Source organism: Platalea leucorodia, assembly GCF_965183815.1.
Source record: "Platalea leucorodia genome assembly, chromosome: W".
Classification (NCBI taxonomy): domain Eukaryota; kingdom Metazoa; phylum Chordata; class Aves; order Pelecaniformes; family Threskiornithidae; genus Platalea; species Platalea leucorodia.
The window spans coordinates 31,311,264-31,334,128 of NC_138859.1; the positions used below are offsets into that span (position 1 = coordinate 31,311,264).

The 22,865-nt window shown below is 46.5% G+C and overlaps 1 protein-coding gene across 22 annotated transcripts in view; it reads left to right on the forward strand.

Moving 5' to 3' along the window:
* The window catches only part of LOC309601571 (CUGBP Elav-like family member 4), a gene marked incomplete at both ends in the record, with an annotated part of 741,391 nt that overhangs the window by 696,123 nt on the left and 22,403 nt on the right, over positions 1-22,865 (forward strand). For 16 of the 22 annotated variants that reach the window (XM_082334636.1, XM_082334653.1, XM_082334642.1 and 13 more), the window contains 3 exons: positions 565-714; positions 15,887-15,952; positions 17,603-17,683. In XM_082334636.1, coding sequence (XP_082190762.1) covers positions 565-714; positions 15,887-15,952; positions 17,603-17,683 — 297 coding nt within the window. The remainder of the gene's footprint in view (positions 1-564; positions 715-15,886; positions 15,953-17,602; positions 17,684-22,865) is intronic. The other 6 variants (XM_082334655.1, XM_082334644.1, XM_082334656.1 and 3 more) reach the window with 1 other exon arrangement.

Genomic DNA, 22,865 nt, shown 5'->3' on the forward strand with positions numbered 1-22,865 from the left:
TTAAGGATTCCTGGTGCTGAGAAAGTTCAGAATGAGTTTGTACATGAAATGTGCATTCATGAGAGAGTGCAGATAGAGTAGTCCTGGAAATCGGTACACCCACAAAGCTGACATCTCCAAAGAGAAACTGAGAGGAACTGCTGTAGAAAGGTGGGACTGAGAATTTGCTTCTGGTGCTAAATGATATGTAGGAAAGAAACATCTGCTTATTTATCAATTTAAACAGGTAATACTCCAGGGAGAAAGTTGAAGAGGAAGGGTGATATTTCTATAGTTTTCTATTGCTTGATGTTAGCCGTGGATCTAGTCTAGAAACCATGATCACCAAGCAAAAGCTTCATTCTGTTGAAGAAAGTTTTGCAAGCCTTTCTTAAGTGCTTTCCAAACAGAGGAGCAATGGCAAGCAGTCCCTTTCTTTGCACAACAGCTTGGGAGATTTTTCATTTCTTGGATTATCAGAAGGTTTCTGTGTGGTGGTCACAGCTGTTGTGTCAGCAGTTTTCTCTGTGTAGTTATTGCTTCCAGTACTCACCAGCTCTGATTTTGTGTCCTTCCCACTTGCAGGTGGAAGCACGCCTCCTGGCATAACTGCACCAGCTGTGCCTAGCATCCCATCTCCAATTGGGGTGAATGGTTTCACTGGCCTCCCGCCACAGGCTAATGGGCAGCCCACCACAGAAGCCGTGTTTGCTAATGGCATCCACCCTTACCCAGGTAAGCCAGACCAATGCTGTGCCCACAACCTGCTCCTTCAGTCTTAGGGAGATTGTCCGCATCCACAGGCTTTGTCTAGCATGAGCGACCCCACACCATCAGGGCTCACTCTATCATTGGTGTAGTTAGGTCTTACCCAGCTACAGTTGTTGTACACTTAAATCTGGATGATAGACATTAAGGGCATGTTGGAGGTGGAAAATTTTTATGCTGAAGAATTGAGTGCTCATCTGCTGGATGACTTGTCTGGTGAATACAATCAGGACACCCAGCATCTTTTGCTTTAGCTTAAATTTGACCTGAGGCCTGACCAGTTCATGCTGGCAGATCTCCTAGCGGTACTCCCAAGGGTCTTACTCCTGGCTAGCCTTGAAGGAGCTATGCTAAGCTTGTTTGCATCTCCTAGCACCCACAATTGTTATCTCCTGCTGGGATTCCCTTGCAGTCGGATGGCTCTGGGAGGATGAGTCCAGAGGGTCCACATGGCTGGTGACACAAACTGCTCCATGCCTCAGATCATGTGCACAGGCAGCGGGTGTCAGTCTCCGAAATGCTCACTGCGTCCAAATCCTGTTGCCTTGCCAGGCCTGGAGACTGAAGCTCCTTTAGTATAGCCACAGAACGGGCTCAGCTTCATCCTTTTGTGGCACACCAACAGAGAACTGCTGCTGGGATTCAGACTGTGACTAGCTCAAAAGATGCCAGCACTGAAGGAGTGATTTTGCAAGCCCTGGCAGTCAGGGATGAATGAGGGAGATTAAAGGATACATACCTGCCTCTATACCTGTACTTACAAATACACGGACACGCTGAGGCTGTAATCACCAAGAACTCAGGAGTTTACAAGTCCTTAATGTGCACCTACATTTTTTCAGCATCCTCAAGATTTGAGATAGCCCTCTCCTCCAAGCTGTACTTCTGCTAGGAAGACATTCCTTACCATTGCTGTACACATACTAATAATAACAATCATAACAATAAAGATTTAAGTAAATGTTACTAACTGATCCTAGCCACCAGCTGGCAAAGGAGTATTTTACCCTGGGGCACTCATGGATTGATCTAGTCTGTTAGGAAATCAAACACTGAGTCATATGCTCCAGCCAAAAAGCCCACAAAACCCCTAAGAAAAAAAATTTTTTCTATCAATCATCTCAGCCAGTCCTGAAAACTCAGAAGATTCAACATCACAGGGGACTTTATGAGCTACAAGGAAAAATATCACATAACGTAGAAATACAAAAGTCTTACCTAGTTACAGTTCAGACAATGTCACTGAAAAAAGCCATCCTGTGAATGCAGCAAAGGAAAGCCCAGAAATACTAAGAGTTGAAAAATAATTATCATCCTCCCCACACACACTTTGTAAACATTTAGACATGAGTTCAACTTTAAGCAGAATTGAAGTCAAGGGGCTTACTGTGCTAAAAGTTAGGCATGTATACACATTTGTAGAAGCTTAGAGGAATGGGGAGCTCTTGGAGGCTTACGGAGGCATCAGAAGATTGCAGGAAGCCCTTAGTATGCTCAGTGAGCTTAACCACAGCACCAAGAAAGCACCCTGTCTTTAAGGTTATATAAATATAGCCATCTGTTCAACTATCCATCTATCTAAGTATCTACCTGCTTGCCAGTCTATCATCTCTGTTTATTCATCCATTTCTATGTCTATCTTTTTTTCTTCCATGATCCATTACTGCAGATATCAGAGAAAAGATGATCTTTCTAGATGAATCCTAATGACTTGAGCTTATGTTACTATCTCCAACTACCCCCATAATTAAAGCAAGCTTTCAGTTAGGTATTTCATACATGATTATATAAAAGTCAATGGCCTTAATCTGATTCTCTCTGAGTTTTGGAGAGACTTGCTCAGCCAGCAATTCACAGTAAGTCCCTGCACAAACACCAACAGCCTAACACACTGAAAGGTGACTGTCATCCTTGCTCCACTTTGCTGCAGGCAGAGAGGCTCCTTTCTGCCGGTAAAGCTGACATCCAAATAGTCTGCTTTGTGTAAAGTTTGGATTTATCTCGGTGTGTCTTCAACAATATATTGGCCTTTCTTGGTGCTCAGCTTCCCCGTAATTTAGTGACATCTTAAGTTATAGCAGAGGTGTAAAGAGAACAGTGACAGGCCAAACCCTCACCTCTTTTTACTTCTGCCTGTCCCCACTAGCAATGAAACCCTGAAAGGAAGCCCCTTTGTAGCAGTTTGGGTGTAGGACATATCATGTGTTTGCTCCGTCTTATTCTCTTCCTTCTCATGAGCATTTATGCACTCTCCAAAACTTTACTCCTTACCACAGGCTTTATTGAGGCCTGGAGCTTAGCAGCATTAAAAAAAAAAAAAAAAAGGATTAGACATTTATATGGGTAATGAAAACATCCACAGCCATATTAGACTGGATAAAAATGTAGAAAGGACACAAACCTTCATGCTTTATGATATAAGCCAGCCACTAATTGCTTGGGGTTAGAAAGAAATTTTCATCACTGGGCAGCTTATTCCATCATTGTTCATTATGGAATTTTTCGCACTTTCCTCTGTAGAATTTGTTACTGGCACTGCCCTGTGGTTTTGCATGTCTATGTTTCTAAATGCAAGGGTAGAAGTAAAATATTAAAGCTGAGCATGCAATTGCACTGACATTATAGAGAAGAAAAGAACATGCCAGTCCCCATCCAAAGTCAGCATCTTCCAAACAACTTTCTTTTGTGGTATATCTCTCATTCTGAAAGTGTCTAAAAGAGAGCTGCAGTATTATGTACATAACCATAGTCTTGCTATGATTATGACTTGCCATATATTGTTTAAAGCCTGAATTTTGCTCTCAGATACTCTTTCATACTCCACAAAAAACTCAAATGTGGGTTCACACCATTATATCCTGTAGCAGAATGTTCTTTGTTGCCTGAAAATAGCAAAACAGGACAATCAAAATCTGTAGAGGCATGACATCCACATCATTTAGACCCAAATAAATCCCATTAATTGTGCAGTTTGTCTACACGTCCACCTTTGTGTCTAGCTATAATATTTTTGATGCTGCATCTAAAGGACTCCAGAACTCCACAGTCTTTGCACTTTAAAAACAGGTCCATATCATGTAATTGTATTTACTCTGTAGTTTCACTCTTTTTTTTCTGTCTTCCCCTGTGCTCTTTTTTTGATTCCCTTTGTCTGGAGTAGGGACACACACAGTATCATTTGAGTCAGACTACTGAACTATCCATGGCTTTGGGGCAAAGGCAAGAGTAGGTCGAAGGTCCCTACTCACCAGGTCTCTGATCATAGCCCCAGTCCCTGCAGAAATTAGCTTTTTCTGTGGCTCTGGCCAGGCTATGGATCCATGCAGTAGCACTAGAAAACCATTCCTTGCAGGCGTACTCTTTGCAAGCCATGCTCTCACCTTCTCCAAGCTCAGCCAGTACATAATGCCTCACAGTGCACTTTTTGGCATGGACAGAATAACAAGGGACTAAATATTTCCCCTTCCACTAGTCTGAGTCCCTTTGGAGATCTGACCTTTTTGTGTATTAATGCCTCCCCTTTGGTCTTTCAGTTTGCAGAGCTATTGAACATGGCAATGCGTCACAACATATAGTGGGGACAAAGAGCATAATCTGTTGTGCCATGATCTTGTGAGTCACTTTGCAGCAGCACAAGAGTGTTTGCCATTTCCACATTAGCCACAGTAACAGGGATTCGCTCTTCTGCCAAAGCTTCTTAGCCACCCAGAGCCCAGTGCCTCTCTTGTAATAGTGTGTGATGTACAATAACAGTGGAGACCGTCTGCACTGGTTTCTGCTGTGTCTCACACCATTAGCACTCTGCTCTCCAGTGACAGGTCCTGCCCTACTGGATTGCAATGTGAGGGACTGGACAAAATGCTCGCTCCAAAAATAAAGCCTCCTTGGGAAGAGAAGGGGAGGGAGAGATGAGAAAATGGGGAGAGCAAAGGGCAGCAAACAAGAGAGAGAAGGGATTGGCTGTCAAAGGATCAGTGAAATGAGGGAACTGGAAGGAGGAACAGAGCAGAGTCCCCAGAAAAGAGTGAGGACTGCTCTGTGGTCTTCTGCCCAGTGATGTGCCCAGGAAGAAGTGGAAATACACCCCACAGTGTCCAACAGCTCCCAAACAAACTTATTCCTCCTGGGCCAAGGGATGCCCAGTTTGACCAGAGCCAGGGATGGATCCAGTGGTATGGCAGCTTTGTGGAGCCTCAGATGGGGAATGCTTTCCAGGATGCTCAGTTCTTCAGTGCATTTGGTCTGGGCTTAGGTTGCTGAGGAAAACAAAAGCAAAGTTCCCTCGGTTGCTCATAATACTGCTCATAATACATTAAAAACTTGTCGTCTCATTTACTGTTCTCAGGCACACAGTGGTTCTGTTTCTGACTGTCCACCACTGCCAGGACTAGCTCTCTCTCTCCTCTCTGCAGACACAGCAGAGGTCCCCCCACTCCCCTTTGGTTACACTGTGGGTAAGTCTGGGCTAGCAGAACAGCAAGCTCCGCTTCATACCCTATTTGGGGTCCAGCCCTCTCTGGTGAGGACTAGCTGTCAGTACAAATGGGCAGCCAAACCTTTATGCCCACGTTTCCAAGCCACTGCTGAGATTGGCAGTAAAGGTGTCCCCCAACGGTGATTACCTGTGCTGCAGAAACTCATGTCTTAGGAACTGAACCGAGACCATCAATTCATTTTCCTTGGCTCAAGAAAGAGCTATCAGGCAGTAACCAATTTCACTCATTGCCAGCAGAGACAGGATTCAAATTCCATCTGTAATTATTATCATTACCCAAGCTAATTTTGTAGGGGAGGAGTTGCTGGCATGCTAATATGACAGCCTTATCTATTAGCTTGTCAATTAGACAGCAGCGCTGCTGATGGGCAGGCTGCTGCTCTGGACAAGTCAGTCCAGGATCAGTCCTGATCATGACAGACACCATCCAGTGGCACTGGGCAAGATCAGGGCTTTACTTGTGCAGGCAAAGGGACTGACTTCCCTCACCCCAGTGCCCACCCTGACATTTCAGTCCTGAAAGTTGTCAGACAAGAAGAGTTTAGAGAGGAGGTGAATCAGGAGAACAGAAAAAGAGTGACCTGCCTGCACCTGTAGAAGGTCCAGGATAAAAACCAAGACCCACAGCATTCAGTCCAGATATACACCAAGTCTTAGAAATGTACCTGGCTCAGTGGTCCCGAGGCTAAGTTACTTACTATGGGAAATCTTTGGCTGTGTTGTGTTTGCCCACCCTAAATCTCCAGGTGAGAGCTTTCCTGTTCATATTTTGTATGAGCAGTTCAAGAACTGCAACAGTGAGCACCTGAAACATCATTATGACTAGGAAGCATTTATTTAACCCATTTGTAACAATCTGCCACGTGCCATAAACCACACTTGACTGGTAAAACAAATAAGTGAAGTAATGCACTCATTAAAAATATAATAACAAGTTGCCATCTTCAATTGTCGTCTAAGCAACTTTAACGATGCCATGTACTTCCAACGATCATGCTGCAGCCATAATGAATGAGGTTGTTCAAGGCAGTTGTGGGAGCCTTTCCAGAGCCAAAGTGTTTTCTCCTCTGATCTGGAAGAAGGTGTAAATACAAATCATAGAATCATAGAATCATTAAGGTTGGAAAAGACCCTTAAGATCATCGAGTCCAACCGTTAACCTATGACCGCCAAGTCCACCACTAAACCATGTCCTCGAGCACCACCTCTACCCATCTTTTAAATACCTCCAGGGATGGAGACTCAACCACTTCCCTGGGCAGCCTGTTCTAATGCCTGACCACCCTTTCGTTGAAGAAGTTTTTCCTAATATCCAACCTAAACTTCCCCTGGCGCAGCTTGAGGCTGTTTCCTCTCATCCTATTGCTTGTTACTTGGGAGAAGAGACCGACCCCCACCTCGCTACAACCTCCTTTCAGGTAGTTGTAGAGAGCAATAAGGTCTCCCCTCAGCCTCCTCTTCTCCAGGCTAAACAACCCCAGCTCCCTCAGCCGCTCCTCATAAGACTTGTGCTCTAGACCCTTCACCAGCTTCGTTGCCCTTCTTTGGACACACTCCAGCACCTCAATGTCCTCCTTGTAGTGAGGGGCCCAAAAATGAACACAGTACTCAAGGTGCGGCCTCACAAATGCCAAGTACAGGGGCACTATCACCTCCCTGGTCCTGCTGGCCACACTATTCCTGATACAAGCCAGGATGCCATTGGCCTTCTTGGCCACCTGAGCACACTGCTGGCTCATGTTCAGGCAGCTGTCAACCAACACCGCCAGGTCCTTTTCCGCCAGGCAGCTCTCCAGCCACTCCTCCCCCAGCCTGTAACGTTGCATGGGGTTGTTGTGACCCAAGTGCAGGACTCGGCACGTAGCTTAGTTGAATCTCATACAGTTGGCCCCGGCCCAACGATCCAGCCTGTCCAGGTCCCTCTGCAGGGCCTTCCTACCCTCCAGCAGATCGACACTTCCACCCAAATTGGTGTCATCTGCAAACTTACTGAGGGTGCACTCAATCCCCTCATCCAGATCATCAATGAAGATGTTGAACAGGACCGGCCCCAACACTGAGCCCTGGGGAACACCACTCGTGACCGGCCGCCAACTGGATTTGACTCCGTTAACCACCACTCTCTGGGCTCGGCTGTCCAGCCAGTTTTTAACCCAGCGCAGAGTGCACCCATCCAAGCCGTGAGCAGCCAGCTTCTCCAGGAGAATGCTGTGGGAGACAGTGTCAAAGGCCTTACTAAAGTCCAAGTAGACAACATCCACAGCCTTCCCCTCATCCACTAAGTGGGTCACCGTGTCATAGAAGGAGACCAGGTTAGTGAAGCAGGACCTCCCTTTCATAAACCCATGCTGGCTGAGCCTGATCCCCTGGTTGTCCCGTATGTGCCGCGTAATGGCACTCAAGATGACCTGCTCCATGACCTTCCCCGGCACCGAGGTCAGGCTGACAGGCCTGTAGTTCCCCGGATCCTCCTTCCGACCCTTCTTGTAGAGGGGCGTCACATTTGCTAGCTTCCAGTCATCTGGGACCTCCCCGTTTGACCAGGACTGCTGATAAATGATGGAGAGTGGCTTGGCAAGCTCCTCTGCCAGCTCCCTCAGTACCCTTGGGTGGATCCCATCTGGCCCCATGGACTTGTGAGCATCCAGGTGGAGGAGCAGGTCGGTGACTGCCACCTCTTCGACAACTGGGGCTTCATTCGGCTTCCCATCTCCATCTCCCAGCTCAGGGGCCTGAAAACCCCCAGGATGACCAGTCTGACTATTAAAGACTGAGGCAAAGAAGGCATTAAGTACCTCTGCCTTCTCCTCATCCTTCATGGCAAAGTTTCCCTCCGCATCCAACAAAGGAGGGAGATTCTCCGTGGCCCTCCTTTTGTTGATGATATGTTTGTAAAAACATTTTTTGTTGTCTTTAACGGTGGTGGCCAGTTTAAGTTCCAGCTGGGCCTTTGCCTTTCTGATCTTCTCCCTGCATATCCTCACAACATCCTTGTAATCCCCCTGAGTCACCTGCCCCTTCTTCCAAAGGCAGTAAGCTCTCCTTTTTTTCTTGAGTTGTAGCCAAAGCTCTCTGTTCAGCCAGGCCGGTCTTCTCCCCCGCCTGCTCGACTTGCGGCACATGGGGATGGCCTGCTCCTGCGCCTTTGAGACTTCTTTCTTGAATAACATCCAGCCTTCCTGGACTCCTTTGCCCTTCAGGACTGCCTCCCAAGGGACTCTGTTAACCAGACTCCTGAACAATCCAAAGTCCGCCCTTCTGAAGTTCAGGGTAGCGGTTTTGCTGACCCCCTTCCTTACTTCTCCTAGAATTGAAAACTCTATCATGTCATGGTCGCTGAGCCCAAGACAGCCTCCGACCACCACATCGCCCACCAGGCCTTCTCTGTTCGTAAACAGCAGGTCCAGCGGGGCGCCTCCCCTGGTTGGCTCGCTTACCAGCTGTGTCAGGAAGTTATCATCTCCCACACACTCCAGGAACCTCCGAGACTGCTTCCTCTCTGCTGTGTTGTATGTGAACCCCATCTGTCTCCAGCAGGCCTGGTGCCATGTAAACTGCCCCATGGTCGAAAAACCCAAAATTCCACCGCTGGCACCAGCCTCTGAGCCACATGTTAATGAGATGGGTCTTCCTGTTCCTTTCCGTATTCCTCCCTGCTACTGAAGGGATGGAGGAAAACACCACCTGTGCTCCTGATCCTTCAAGTAATCGTCCCAGTTCTCTAAAGTCCCTTTTGATCGTCTTTGTGACTCTGTCAGCTACCTCATCGCTGCCAACCTGAACAACCAATAGTGGATAATAATTGGATGCTTTTACCAGCCTGGGGAGCTTCTTGGTAATGTCTCTTATCCTTGCCCCAGGGAGGCAGCAGACTTCCCTATGGGATGGGTCCGGTCGGCCCATTGGGCCCTCTGTTCCCCTCAGAAGGGAGTCGCCTATGACAATTACCCTTCTTTTTTTCTTGCCAGTGGCTGTTGTAATGCGTGGGGCTGACTGGCTCACCCTAGTCAACCCCATGGATGGATCACTGTCCGCATCTTCATCCTCCTGGCCCTCAAGTTCCAGAGCCTCATACCTATTGTGTAAGGGCACCTGGGGGGGCGAGGTCGGCCGGGAGAGGATTTGCCTGCTGCGCCGAGCAGGGATCTGCATCCATCCTCCTCCGTCTCTCGGGTCCCCTCCCTCCGCCTGGCGGCACGAGGGCAGGGGAGCCTCTCCTTCTCTTGATGCTTCCATCTGGCGTGCTCGTCTCAGGGATGGTAGGGAGTGGCTCCACCAGCCTATCATCTCCCTCTCGCACTCCCTGATACTCCTCAGTCTTGCTACTTCTTCTTTCAGCTCTGCCACCATGCTGAGCAGATCCTCCACCTGCTCGCACCTCACGCAGGTGTTGTCTCGGCAGCCCTCCGTCACCAGAGCAAGGCTCTGGCACTCCCTGCAGCCAGAGACCTGGGTGGCTGCATGTTTTAGTGGGAGCTCCGTCTGCGTCGCCACATCCCTTCTGGCGATGGCTCTTGTCTGAGTGGAGACCATGGCTAAGTCTCTTCTGGGAGGGCATAGACCACAAGGAGAGCTCGCCAGCTGCCTGCGCGAACTGCCACGCAAACTGCCGCGCCACGCCCTTCTGACGCACCACGCCCTGTTTGCCCGTCCTGGTCGCTGCGTTCCTGGTCGCTCGCGCTCCCTAGGGGCCCGTTTAAATCTCCCGCAGTTGCCCCAGCAACGCCCAAGCCCCATCTGCCTCACTTGCGAGAGCAGCCGATTTTTCTTTGGCACGAGGGCCCCACCAGGCTCTTTATCAGGCTCTGTACTGATGTTTTCAGAAGCACCTAAGTGAGTTAAGACCTTGAGCTTTATTTTCAAAGGTGACTTAAACTAAGCTCCCCAAAAATATGGAGTTAAGTGCCTTAATAGCTTTTAAAACCTGACCCTGACTTATGTGTTTATGGCCCTAGGCAAAGGGAGGGAAGTCTGGTCCTGACTCTGCTGTTGTATTAGTATGTCACCTTGCCAGCCACCTCCACCTCTCCTGCATTTCTGAGTCTTCTGTGTCTTTCTTGCTTTGTCCACTGGAAGTTCTTCATTGCCAGACGTGACTCCTATCATGTGTTTGCACAGCACCCATCTCAGCAGGGGCCTGATTAGAGATGGGGCTTGGAGGTGGGACTATTAAGAAAATAATAAAGATATAATCCTGATTTCCAGGGATGAACTATATGAATTTTATAGTAGGCCCATATGTTGTCCCAAACAAGCATCTACAATACCTGGGGATGCTACTGAAAGGGCTTTTCCAACTAGCAGGATGGAGCAGAGGGCACAAATGCCCTAGATTTCTTGGCTCCTTTGATGTGTAGGGGAAGGGACAGAGGAACGACATGTCTTTGACTGAGTGGTGTCCAGCCTCTAAATGGTGAAACAAGACTATAAAACACAGGATCAGCCTCCATTTTCTGCTGGATCAGCACATTCTTTCTGTTATTGCAGTTATTGTTGTGTCTGAATACCTAATTAATTACAACAGTAAACGCTGGCTTCTTTAATCACAGCATCAGCTGTCCTAGTCAATCTTAATAATATGGAATCTGTACTATGGCACCCATGAATTTTAATCTACATAAATTTCTTAAGACCTCTCGCAAGCTTGTTGTACAAAATGATATAATTATGGATATAGATTAGGGCTGTAGAGAGTAATTTAAATTGGATTTAAGCAGAAGGTGAATAGAGCCCTCCCACTCATTTATTTATTTATTTATTTATTTATTTATTTTAATCCTGGCCTTCACATAGATTTTTTTTTTGCTATCATTATTTTATTTCCCCCCCATCGTCTGAACAGCGCTGCCTCTCTTTGATCATCCTCCTCTCCCATCCACCTTCCCAGAGGTGATAGTGGCCAAGCTGCAGCTCCTAGGAGAGGTGTAAAATACCTCCGGGACAGTGAGAGGAATGAATAGATGGGGCAGAACACAAAGCTGTGGATCTGGGTGATAACATGTTCTTGTAGACCCATGCAGGGAGCAGCGCTGCAAAATAGAGTGAAATAGATGGAATAAAGCATGTCTGTCAGGAAATGCATAGGCAATCAGAAGCTGGGGGTGAAGCGGATTTCATATCAGTGTAAGGTTTGCTGACTTCTTCCACCAAAGTGAAATCCCAGGGTGTCTTAGGGGCTCAAAATGTGCTAGACCCTGTTTTTGTCTCTCAGAAGCACTGTGTCCCTCTGATTTCAGAGAGCAGATTTCCTTGGCTTTCTCTTACCCTGAGTTGGGACAGGGACACTGTCCCATACCCCACTGAGGGGGATGGAGGGCCCCCTTTTGATGGCTCAGGCAGTAACCATCATCCTTTTTCCTCACCACCTCCACTGGCTTCGGTGCAGCTCCTCCTGATTTACACCCCTGACCATCACAGCAGACTCCAGCCCTCTGTCCCCTACAATCATTTTCACCTGGGGCACCTATATAACAGCTCACCTTGGCCAGACTGTAGCCGGGTTACTGGCATCTCAGGAGGGATTCTTTATTGAACACCACTTAAACCAATCTTATTTATTTTTAACAACGTGCTTTATTCTGCCACCTCCATGCTTTCATTCTCTGACAAAAGCTAAATGTTGGGCCTAACACTAGCTGAATGCCTCTTTAAAAAGTTGGATTTCAGTCTAGAGATATATCAGTAGTAAGAAAGCTTCCTGGTGTTAAAGCACTGGTATTTCATGCTGACTTGGGAAATCATCCTTGGTTTTTGGCATCAGGCAGAGGATTCAGAAAGTGACGTTAATGTATCTACTTTCTTTGAAGGACTTGGGAGTCATTTCTTGACTTCTGCCTAATGAATAAGTGCTGCCTTTATTAAATTTATATTTATGGCCATATAGTAGGTCATTGGCTTGGTTTATGTCTCCAGGTTTATGGAAGGTTATATGCCATGGTCACCTTGTGGCATCTTGGCCAGGATCATCTCACAAAGAGACAATTGTATCTGAGCAGGATTTTTCCCATGGAGATATGGAAATGATCAAATTAATATAGAGGCGATGCCCAGGGATAAGGCTCTTGCCCTGAGCTGCCAACTGAAGTTATTATTACCATCTGTTTTCACAGTACACCTTTAGTTTGCCCTGGCAAGGCCAGATCCTCAGCTTCTGTAAAGCAGCAAGGCTCCACGGACTTCAGCAGGGCTGACGTGATTGATAGTTGTCCTCTGGCCTCTCAGGAGCCTCTCTGCTTCTTTCACTTCACCAGCTGATCCTTGGTGTGTACATTACATCACGTTTAATCTCTTAAATGTCTGTACATTGCACGTAAGATCTCCATGAGTCTGACCACAAGGAAAGCCATTTCAAATGTTATCTATGGGCACAATTGCACAGATAGTCACCAGCACATCCAAGGTCTTTTGATGATGTTACAACTTAGAGACATGCTAGTTCTGGTCCAAAAGCCCCTTTAAGGTGCTTTATGATATCCATGTCCCTCATCTAGTGTCTCCTATATCCCTATAGCTCTTACCAGCCCTTACTCAGCTATTTAGCTTCTGGGCCACAGGGGGTTTACACCCTGACACAGACAGCATGCAGAGGAGCTAAGGTCTGTTCCCAATCCCACATGCCCATGTTCAACTAATATTAGCAGTAACAGAGAAGACTGGCCAGCTGGATGGGGAGAAAGGGTGGCTGAGACAGGGTAACTCTCCTACCTTAGTGTAGCATGGTCTGTGTGAAGGCCACAGGGGTGCACACCCTATTAAGTTATGTGTATCTTATGGAGGAATAAAGCAACTTTCTCTCATGGTCTTCTTTTGCTTAGACACAGAAATGATTCATGTCACCCCATCACTTTGAATTTTAGCACGTGGTGTGCTCCAGCCTACAGTCACACGTAACCCCTGGGGCAGGTTGGCTCTGGATCGTGAGCCCTTCGTACATCTGAGCCCTTGCTGAAATTCTCATGGGTCATTAGAATGTAGGAGGACTGTCACTTTACTGAACACAGAATGGCCACAACTTCCTCAAATGTCTAATCTGTGTCTTGAGATTTCTGGATCGATAACAGCCGTTGGCTTCATCCATACTACAGCTGGAAGCACAGGCAGTTATGCCCTTCACTAGGTTTAATTCATCTGACAGAGTTAGCAGCAGCATGAAGATATGCTCATGGCTGCCCAAGCTACCTTGGCTTCGTGCCGGGGTACCCAGCCAGCCCTGGAGTCTGTGTCCCTGCATCTTCATAGGCCATGTTGGCCAGCATGGACACATCCACTGTACTGAAGTCACATTTTCATTTGCTGAGCAAACACACACAGCTAAGGAAGACAAGTTCTTCAGTGAGCTAAAAAGTCATCACTTTTGTTTTTAAGAGCTGCCAAGTTAAATTCCTGCAGGTGGTGACTCGCCACCACTGCTTTTCCCAAACAGCCAAGGTAGGGTATGAGACCACGAATAAAACACAGAGCCCCAAGCAGGGGCTGCTGCCTCCCTATGCTGTCTAGTCCTACAGCCCAGGGATGCTTTCAACTCACTCCTTTTCAAGAGCATCCAGGGATGGTTAGGTCAGTGTTGCGGTCCTGTGTGTTAGACCAGCCACCTTGCATCTTCTTTACCTATGAGTAAGTGATTCCCAGCTTGGAGCAAAGCTGACTGAAATCAGGGGAGAGTCTTCCCACTGGCTTGCATGTGCTGTGAGCCAGGAGGAAATTACCTGCGTGATCTGGGACACAAGTCAGCCTCCTGAGAAAGAAACACCTGGTTAGATACTGCCCTTGCTGACAAGTTGTAAAGACTCAGGAAAATAATGAACTCTAAAAGCTTTGTGTGGGAGGGAAAAAAGCTGCATTTAAAGGCCTGTTGTTCCAAACCTTTTCAATAAAGCATTTGCCCAGTTTTAATATTTAATCTTAAAGGTGAACCATGATTTTCAGTGTATATGAATGGCTTGGTTATGATGGGCAGAGTATGGCTCCAAAGGCAGGCGAGATATCCACAGATGGGGTGAGGAGAGCAGCTCAGCAGTGAGCTGGGTGGTCTTGTTCAGGACATAGACACATCTATAGCTGGGAGAGTGGGCAGTTCCCATGTGTGCCCAACTAAGGCAAGGAATAAAGGAAAGGACCACAGTCAGACAGGTACTGCTCAATGGCTTCTCCCGCATCAACGAAGAGGCAGTCATTGCTAATTGTCAGCATGTCAGAGAGAGAATGAGCATGCCCGAGTCCAGCCTCAGCTGGAGAGGAAGGAAATGCTGTAAGTGTATCATCTCCTGAGCAGCAGAGACAATTTCTTCTAGCTCTATAAACAGATGAGTGCAACCAAGGAAGGGCAGTTGCCTTTGGGGTAGACATGGTAGATCATCTCCTCTACTGCAGACTGCAAAACCATAGTTGTCTTATAAAGATTTGCTCCCTTTACCACATGTCCCCTCACTTTCCTCAGGAGATATCTTCTACCTGACAGGACTTGGCCATTTTGGGGGGGTCCAAGTTATTATGATCCATTCTCCCAAAGGGATGCGGGAACTGGTGTATCACTCAACCTTTCATAGCCGTTCAGTTTTCTTCTGGAGCAATATGCTCAACATTCTGTTTTTAGAGGAAAACAGTTCTGAGAAGAGGTTAAAAAGCATAAACTTTAGTTGCTTCCTTCTTCAAGAAGGCAGGAATAAGTGGAAACAGTTTTTATATTTTCCAGGCATTCCCTCCAGTTTCCTGGAGCATCTGCTCTTTAAAAATATAGCTTTGCATCTCTACTATGCCTTCCACTGATCTCCCACAGGTTTTAATGTGTTCTCCTCACATCCCTTTTCAAGGGGTGAAAATCCTTACAGTAGGGCAGTGCTTTCCCATTTCACATACACACATATTGAGGGAGCTGCCAAAAGTCAGCTAGGAAATCAACCAAACAACTTCCAACCTAAGACTGCAATCCCACTTATTTTTTACTGTGACTACCCCATCCTCAAAGTCCTTGTGATTCAGTAATGCTCATAATGAACAGGAGCCTCCAAGCCTTAGACAGCTAATTGGGTTTGTCCCCTCAAAGTTTTGTCTTCTCACCATTCCTCCTTGTATTTTGGGAGATAAGTGCAAGACCTTGCAAGCTTTCATCATGATCAATGGTGATCTTTGAAGTTAAGATTCAAGCTGGTATTTGCATCTGTAAGAAAACACTTTGTCCATGTTCCTTGAGTCCGTAACACTCATGTTTGCCAACCTCCCCCACACTTTGGCATACAGTCAGTCTCTCTCCTTGGGTAGGTCAATGGCACTAGATTTCCTTCTAAGAGGCCCACACCTTTGCAACCTCCAAGCTCCTGCCTCCAGCCACTCCTCTGTGCTTGTAAGAAGAAAGAAGGTGGGATGGAGGGGGGAAAGTGGCAATTTAAGCTTGGGAAAGGAGGGGAGAGGTTTGTTTGCCCTCTGCTCCAAAGTCTCACAGGGTGACGGCTGGGGGGCAGAACCCTCCTGGCCATCATGGAGGGCTCTGTGCAGTCCTGTCCGTAGGGTGAGTGAGCTGCTCCTCTTCTGGGACCTTCATCCCCTGGGTCTGTCTGTCTCACACCACATATTAATGAGGGAAGAGAAAGGGAGAGTGCCTGTCATGTTTTAACCCCTTAATTCCTTCTCTCTCTTGTGTCTCCACAGCACAGAGCCCCACTGCAGCAGACCCCTTGCAGCAAGCCTACGCTGGAGTGCAGCAGTACGCAGGTCGTTAGTATTAACACTTTCTCCCAATAAAACTTTCTCTTCTCTAAAGCCTTTAATCTCTGAACACACCTGAGGGGGCTGGGGGAAGGGAGGTGTTTGCTGATACAGGGGCGAGCTGGGGGCCACAGACTCTCAGATTAAATTTACACTTCTTGTGCAAACAAATACAAAGCCCAGGGTCTTCTCTCCCTAAGGAGGCAACCTCCTCCCTTTCCCCAGGGAAAGATTCCCACTGACCTGTACCTTGGTGCAGCTTCATTGGCAGGACCGGGTCCGGTCTGCTTAGCACAGTGCAAAAGTGCAAAATCAGGCCACTGATTTGGGGGCCACTTTCTATAACAGGTCTCCTGAGTGCTGCAGCAAGGAGGGGAGATGGGCAACCAGACCCTGCAGAGCCTAGCAGGGTATGGTATGTCTGCACATATCCATATTTTAGGGTATGTCTACACTGGCCATACTCTAGCTAGTTAGTTTGAGGCTTGCTTAGGAGCTACACAGACATACTCCTGGCTTCCCAGCATCTTTCTCCATGGCTCCCAATGGGTCAGCCTCCACTCGCATCGCCCTGTACGCTGAGCAGCTCCTTTGCAGTTGATGGACTGACGCCAGCCAAAGTGACCTGGTGCAGACCATGACCCTGCCGTGTTCAGCTTCCCCTTGTGAGGTGTCCATGGCCAACGTTGCGAGGAAGCTGCCACCCCAAATTCATTATTTCCTGTGGTAACTGGAGCAATCATGGGCTTCTGCTGAGGAATGGCTATCTCATGTCAGTGCTGTATCTGGAAACTTAATTTAATTCTCCATGTAGGGCTTCATTTGCTGATGTTTTAGTTATTGTCATTTATTGCTTGTGAGGTTTGATAGATGGGAAGCAGCTCAACCCTTTGAGCTGTTAATTAACCCCTCTGTACACACATGGCCTCTATCCCCCTCTCTCTGGGCTCACAGGTACTCTGTACTCTGTGACCTGTACTCTGTATTTTTAGCAGCAAGGCACATCATCTACCATCTGTGGTACTGAATGGTCCCCCTGTCTGCTTGGTGGGGGAGCTGAGATGGGGAAAATTGTTTAATTGCTGCACGCTGTTTCCACTGTGTTTGTGTGAGAGAGGAAGTCTCTACAGACATGAAAGAAAATGTATATCCGACAGCGTATGTGCAACCGTGCCTATACAGTGCGTGGTCATACGAAGGATAGAGTAAGGGAGGAAACACACGTGTGAACTGTTTTTATGAGCATGTGAATTAATCAGGGTGCAAGAGAGATTACACAGGAAAACATGTGCATGCGCTCTGCGCGTGGCTGTCAGCATGGGCATCAACGCGCTGAGCTCGTGAATGAATGTGTTTGTGGTGCCATCTGGGATGGTTACGCATCTCTACTGGGAGAGATCTCAGCAGAGACCCCCATTTACACCACGTGGCTGTCCCCAGTGTTACTGCTGACAAAGCTGAAGGGAGGGTGGGTGCTCAGGGCCACTGCCTGAAGCATGACTGTGGTGCTTCTGCCACATCTCAGGCTGCATGAGATGGGCCTTCCCAGAGCCAAAATGCAGGGGGAAAGCCCACCTCTAGCTTGGTATGATGGTTTGGAGTGAAAGCTCCTTGCTTCCCAGCACTGAAATCTGTCCATCTTTCTTCTCTCCCCTATAGCTGCTTATCCTGCTGCTTATGGCCAGATTAACCAAGCATTCCCACAGCCGCCTCCCATGATCCCACAGCAACAGAGAGAAGGTGAGTAAATGGGCTGTCCTCCTTTCTGGGCCCAGCATGCCATCCCCACCACATTGATTCCCCTCCTCATACACCTAGAGAATATCCATTAAATGCCCAATTGCTTTGAATCCCTGGTCCACTGAGTCTTTTCTCAATTTCCATATGTGGCACGGCATCATTGGCACTAACAGTAATATGTGGGAACACCCTCATGGAGAGTCACTGCTGAGATCTCCTCAGTCCCCAGGGAAGGGAGCATGCTGATGTGACAGGGCCATGGAAAGACCTGCTAGCAATGTAGGCAATAATGTCCAGGGGGGGTCTGTGTTAGAGACAAGCAACAAGAATGTGGATAAAAATGCAATTGCATTGGAATAAAGAGTTTACTAGGTCACAAAGCACTGGTGGCCCTTCATTAGAAGCCAGTAACGTGATTTCAGACACTTGCTATTTAGAGGACGAGGACCTGCTATTTAGAGGAGCTGGTCTAGTCCTTTCAGACTCCATTGATAATCTGGAAACAGAAATCAGCCCTTTTAGAGCACATTCTCTATATCAGGATGAGATTAATCATATAGTAAAAGTACCTATTTCTTTACATTGACTATGAGAGGAGCCTGGGTTATCTAGTGTGCAGGACAGGATGACTGCACTGGAGACATGAAAAGTAAGGAGAGGTGAATCTCTCACTATTGCATGTAAATGTTTTGGGAGGCAACCATGCCATGTGATGTTCCCTTTACAGTCAGTGGGGAGCAGTGGGATCCTTACAGGTAACCCACTCAGGTAGTCCCAACCATCCTCCAGGGAGTCCACTGCTCCCTTTTGACTAGAAGAGAAGACTGCTTGCCTAAGCGAGGCATTTAAGTCAGGTGCTTCAGCTTAGTGTAGAGACCCTCATTTTAAATAATTACATTTCAACTTTTATCCTCTATTAGATCACTAATTCAGATATATTGTTATATGTATTATTATATATATATAATGACATTTAATATTTTAATGTAGTGTAACAGTCAGAATGAAATGAATCAAGACTACACTATCAAACTAAAACATTCTGATGGCCTAGAACTACTTTGAGGGAGAAATCTCATTTTGCAAGAAAATTAGAAATGTTGGCATTTTGATCTAATTTGGAATTAATTTTTTTCCGATGTCAGAATTTCCTGGGGAACACAACTTCCAGCTCCTGATTAGCTCTAGTACACGTCCCTGCTGTGAAAACAGATGCACAGACCTAACGTATTGTTACAGAGATGTTTCCCCCATGCTGAAGGATTTTGCTTTTTATTACTTACTGGGGCTAGATTAAGCACAGCACAAAATGGCTAGCAGATCATTGCTCAGCATAGCATTGTGCCAGGAACCATCAGAAGCAAGGGATAGCTGTTGTGCATGCACACTTTGAAGATCTACTGCCCAAAGACCCCTGTTTTTGCAAGGCATGGTGTGTCTTTGTGGGTTGAGGGTGAGTGTCACCCAGTGGACAAGTTATGAGATGATGATAACTTCTCGCTCCTTCCTGTAAGCAGCTGGTATTGAGGATGGTTGGGGGCCAGATATATGCGATGAACCACCAGTCCGATGCAGGTTGCCATTCCCAGTGTCCTCCATTTTACTGCAGTGTTTAGATGCTGTGGCTTTCTCTGCTGCTTGCTAGAGGGAGAAACAATAAGGCACGACAATCCTTTTTAGGAGAGGGTCAAGACCTTTAAGCATCTCTAACCTTTAACAAGAAAACACAGCAAGAGGGAACTCTAATAACAATAATGCTCAGTGCTGAGAAGAGTACTTTATGTTTGCAAGGATGTGCACAAACATTGATTCGTTAATGAACCAGCCCTACCAAAACAATAACATCGATGATCACATTGTTAATAACAATGCTAACTCTCCACTCCCGGATCCTGGTTGGATAACAAGCCCAGAGCAGCTTGGCTGCTGCAACATTACTGTAGAGATTAGTCATTACTTCCGCATGAGTGCTGAGGATGCCGGCAGCTGATGGGGTACATAGGGTGGAACAGATCTGAAAGCTAGAGATGAAGTCTTGATTCAGGCCATGTCAACCAGGCAAAACTTGGGGGTAATTTTAAATTCGTATGGTATTACTCATCTTGACATAGTTTCTGAAACTCAGAAGTATACTTAGATATTAAAATAAAGTGGTGCAGGCTTGTGACTCTCATCTGCCCTGTGCTCAAACATGCTGGGGACTGAATAGCAAGCAGATGCAGAAGAGACAATGAAATTCCAGCCTCTATTTGCTGTAGAGGTGAGGTGTGCAGCTGACTAAAGGGCTGCAGGCTAACTTCATACAACCTTACAGGACAGCCCATTTTTAATTACTGTTGGAAGAGCAGTCTAGTCATAGCCTTTCCTTATGACACTGACTCACGGTGTTGGGGATGCAATGATATAGATAGTTGATGTCAGCTCAGGTATGTGGAGATTACTCATGTTGATAGTGGACACCCAGGGATAGGTTGGGTCTGCTGCTGTCCCCACGCTAAAGAACTAACAATGAGCTGGAGGGTGAGGAGCATGGGCAGAGCAATGGCTTAGCAACTCAGGTCCAACCAAGCCAAATCAACATGGACCCAACAGAGTTCTCTAGCACATGCTCCTGTGCTCTCAATCATGGGTTTTTCCATTATCCAGCATGGTTTGCCTGTAATTTACAAACCGTTCATAAACTGTGCGTTCCTTAAAACTTTCCTTTTTGTCCGAATCAAGGCTATTTATGCTTCTTGTGTATTAATGAACAGAAATATCTATAACTTAAAGCCATAAAACCAAGAGCCATGGTAGAAATGAACCTTGATTCTCTTCTCATAATGTGTCATGAGGGTTAGATTTCAAGCTCACTTACAGCCCTTTTGAAAACCAAAGTAAAGTGTGTGGTAAATAATTTTAGTACTGTATTCAGCCCTGAACTGCCAAGTATACTGATCTCCAATAATCCATTAACTCAGCCCAAAACAAGACCTTTCTCTCCAACAAGATAGTTGGAGTCTTCACTAAGGTTTTGCCATACCAGCTGTGATCTTCCTCTTGCTCCAGTGATCCTGACCGAGTTCTCTAAAACTCATTGCATGTGTGCTAAGAACTAACTTAGCTCTTCATAGCATTCTGAGCTGAAAAGCTCATGCCTTTAGTTTCTTAAAAATATACATGTATATACACAGAGGCAGCCATACACATAAACACATAGTCTTCCATGGAGTGCCCAGATTAACTTGACTCAGGCAAAAAACACCACAACAAGATAGAAGGGCTCAGACAGAAAGAGCTTGCTTTGCAAATTCTTTACCAAGGAGTCTAACTGTGATAGGTAACTTATGGATGGATGGATTTAACAAGAAATTGCTTGTTGAATTCCAATGGCAGAATTTTCATATGTGAGGATGATAAAACAAAACAAACTACGCCAGGTTGTTTCTCAGTAGCAGGTGGAGTTTTTGGCATTGGAAATTAGCAAAACCCCTCTGTAGTTGGGAACAGAGTGAGTTTGGCCTTGAATGTCTGAGTTGGTATGGGAAGCCGCAGCGTGGGTTTCCCAGCCACATTTCAGACCTGAACTGGACTTTGAGGATGGTGTCTGCTTTCTCACATCCTTCCTGGTCTCTTCCTCTTGGTCTCTGAGCAGTGTGAGGCAAAGCTGATTTCAAGGTGAACTAAGGGTTGTTCTCTCCCTGAGCCCAACCTCTAAACCCAGTGCAGATGAAGTTGTATGCCTCCTGGTCTGCCTTATGCCTTAGTAGGTGTTTCTCAGCACATGCAGGCAGAATCCCTACTCATGCACACCACATCCAAGACCCCAGGAAATGCAGCTGGCATTTTTGAAAGAATTTGCCAGTTTTACAGAGCAAACTGCTGGCTCTGGTGATGTCAGTGGGAATTTTGCCACTAATTGCAGCAAAGCCAAGATTTTACCCATTCTATTATAATGTGGATCTCAAATCCCATAGCAGAAGTGCTTTGGGGCATGTTCAGATGAAGGAATTAATTTTTCCCTGCTATTCTGGACCGTGGTCTTCTCCTGGGCAGAATTTTCTCAATTCTAACAGACACCTAAGGGGGTCGGTGTTTGTTTAACACTTTCAGACTGTTTCATATCTAGTTTATTGTGCCAATAACTCCACATTGTGTGGAAATAAACTACAGCAAGGACTGGAGAAGGGATAGTTGCTCAGTGAGGAGACTAAGGAAGAGGCAGACGGGAGGTGGGGGGGAGATGGAAAAGCTTGGCATGAAATAGGGGAGCCTATTTCAGCGGGCCACTGAGGTTCAAAAGTAATTTAGCTAAGCAGATGATCAATTGCCTAATTATCCCACCGTACCACTATCCCTCCCATTTGGAAGAAACCCTGTTACCATCCTCATGATCTCTAGGAAATGCACAAGATGCAAAGGATCAGCTGTTCCTTCATGACAGTCCTTTTAGCAAATTAGTGGGGAAAATTGTGCTTAGCAAATATTCATTAGGGCTTCATTTTCCATTAATCCAAAAGGAAATGTGGAGAGCCTGTGAATTCAATCACGCTGAGGTCCAGGAATTTTAATGAGCTTTAAATGGGCATCTGTCAGAATTCTGACTTCGCCGTACTTCTACTGCCAGCCAGGGGGATGAGTAATGGCTAATAAAAGATGGGAGCATCTAGAGGAACTCCTCTCCCTAACAGGAAAGGAAAAGTTGTAATTTGCTGTGTTATGACACTGTAATTATGCCCTGATGAAGAAAATGAGAGTATTAAAAAACCCTTTCCTTCCTCATACTGTGCCCCAGACGTAAATGGGGGAAAGTTGGCTGAGTCGGGTCACAGGGTTGTAGGCACATGGGCTGGAGGGAAGGAGGAAACCCTCCTTCCCTCTGTCCTCTTACCCTTGTGGCAAGGAGCTCGCACTGTATCCCCTTCATCTCGACCCCCCTGAGCAAAGCAGAGCTGGAGAGCTGGAGTTACCTGTCGAGGTCAGTGCAGAGCTGGGCAGCAGCTGGAAGTACCTTTGGAAATAAGACCGTGAAAAAAACAATCCCTGCCTCCTCAAACTATACAGTTTTACTAGTGAACACTGCAAGGGGTTTAAATGTTTATTTTATTCAACAAAACCACTTGGACACACCTGTTCTCTTTTGACTTCTGCTCAAGTACAGCATGCTTAAAAATAAAAGTCACATTGAAAAGTTTCATTCTAG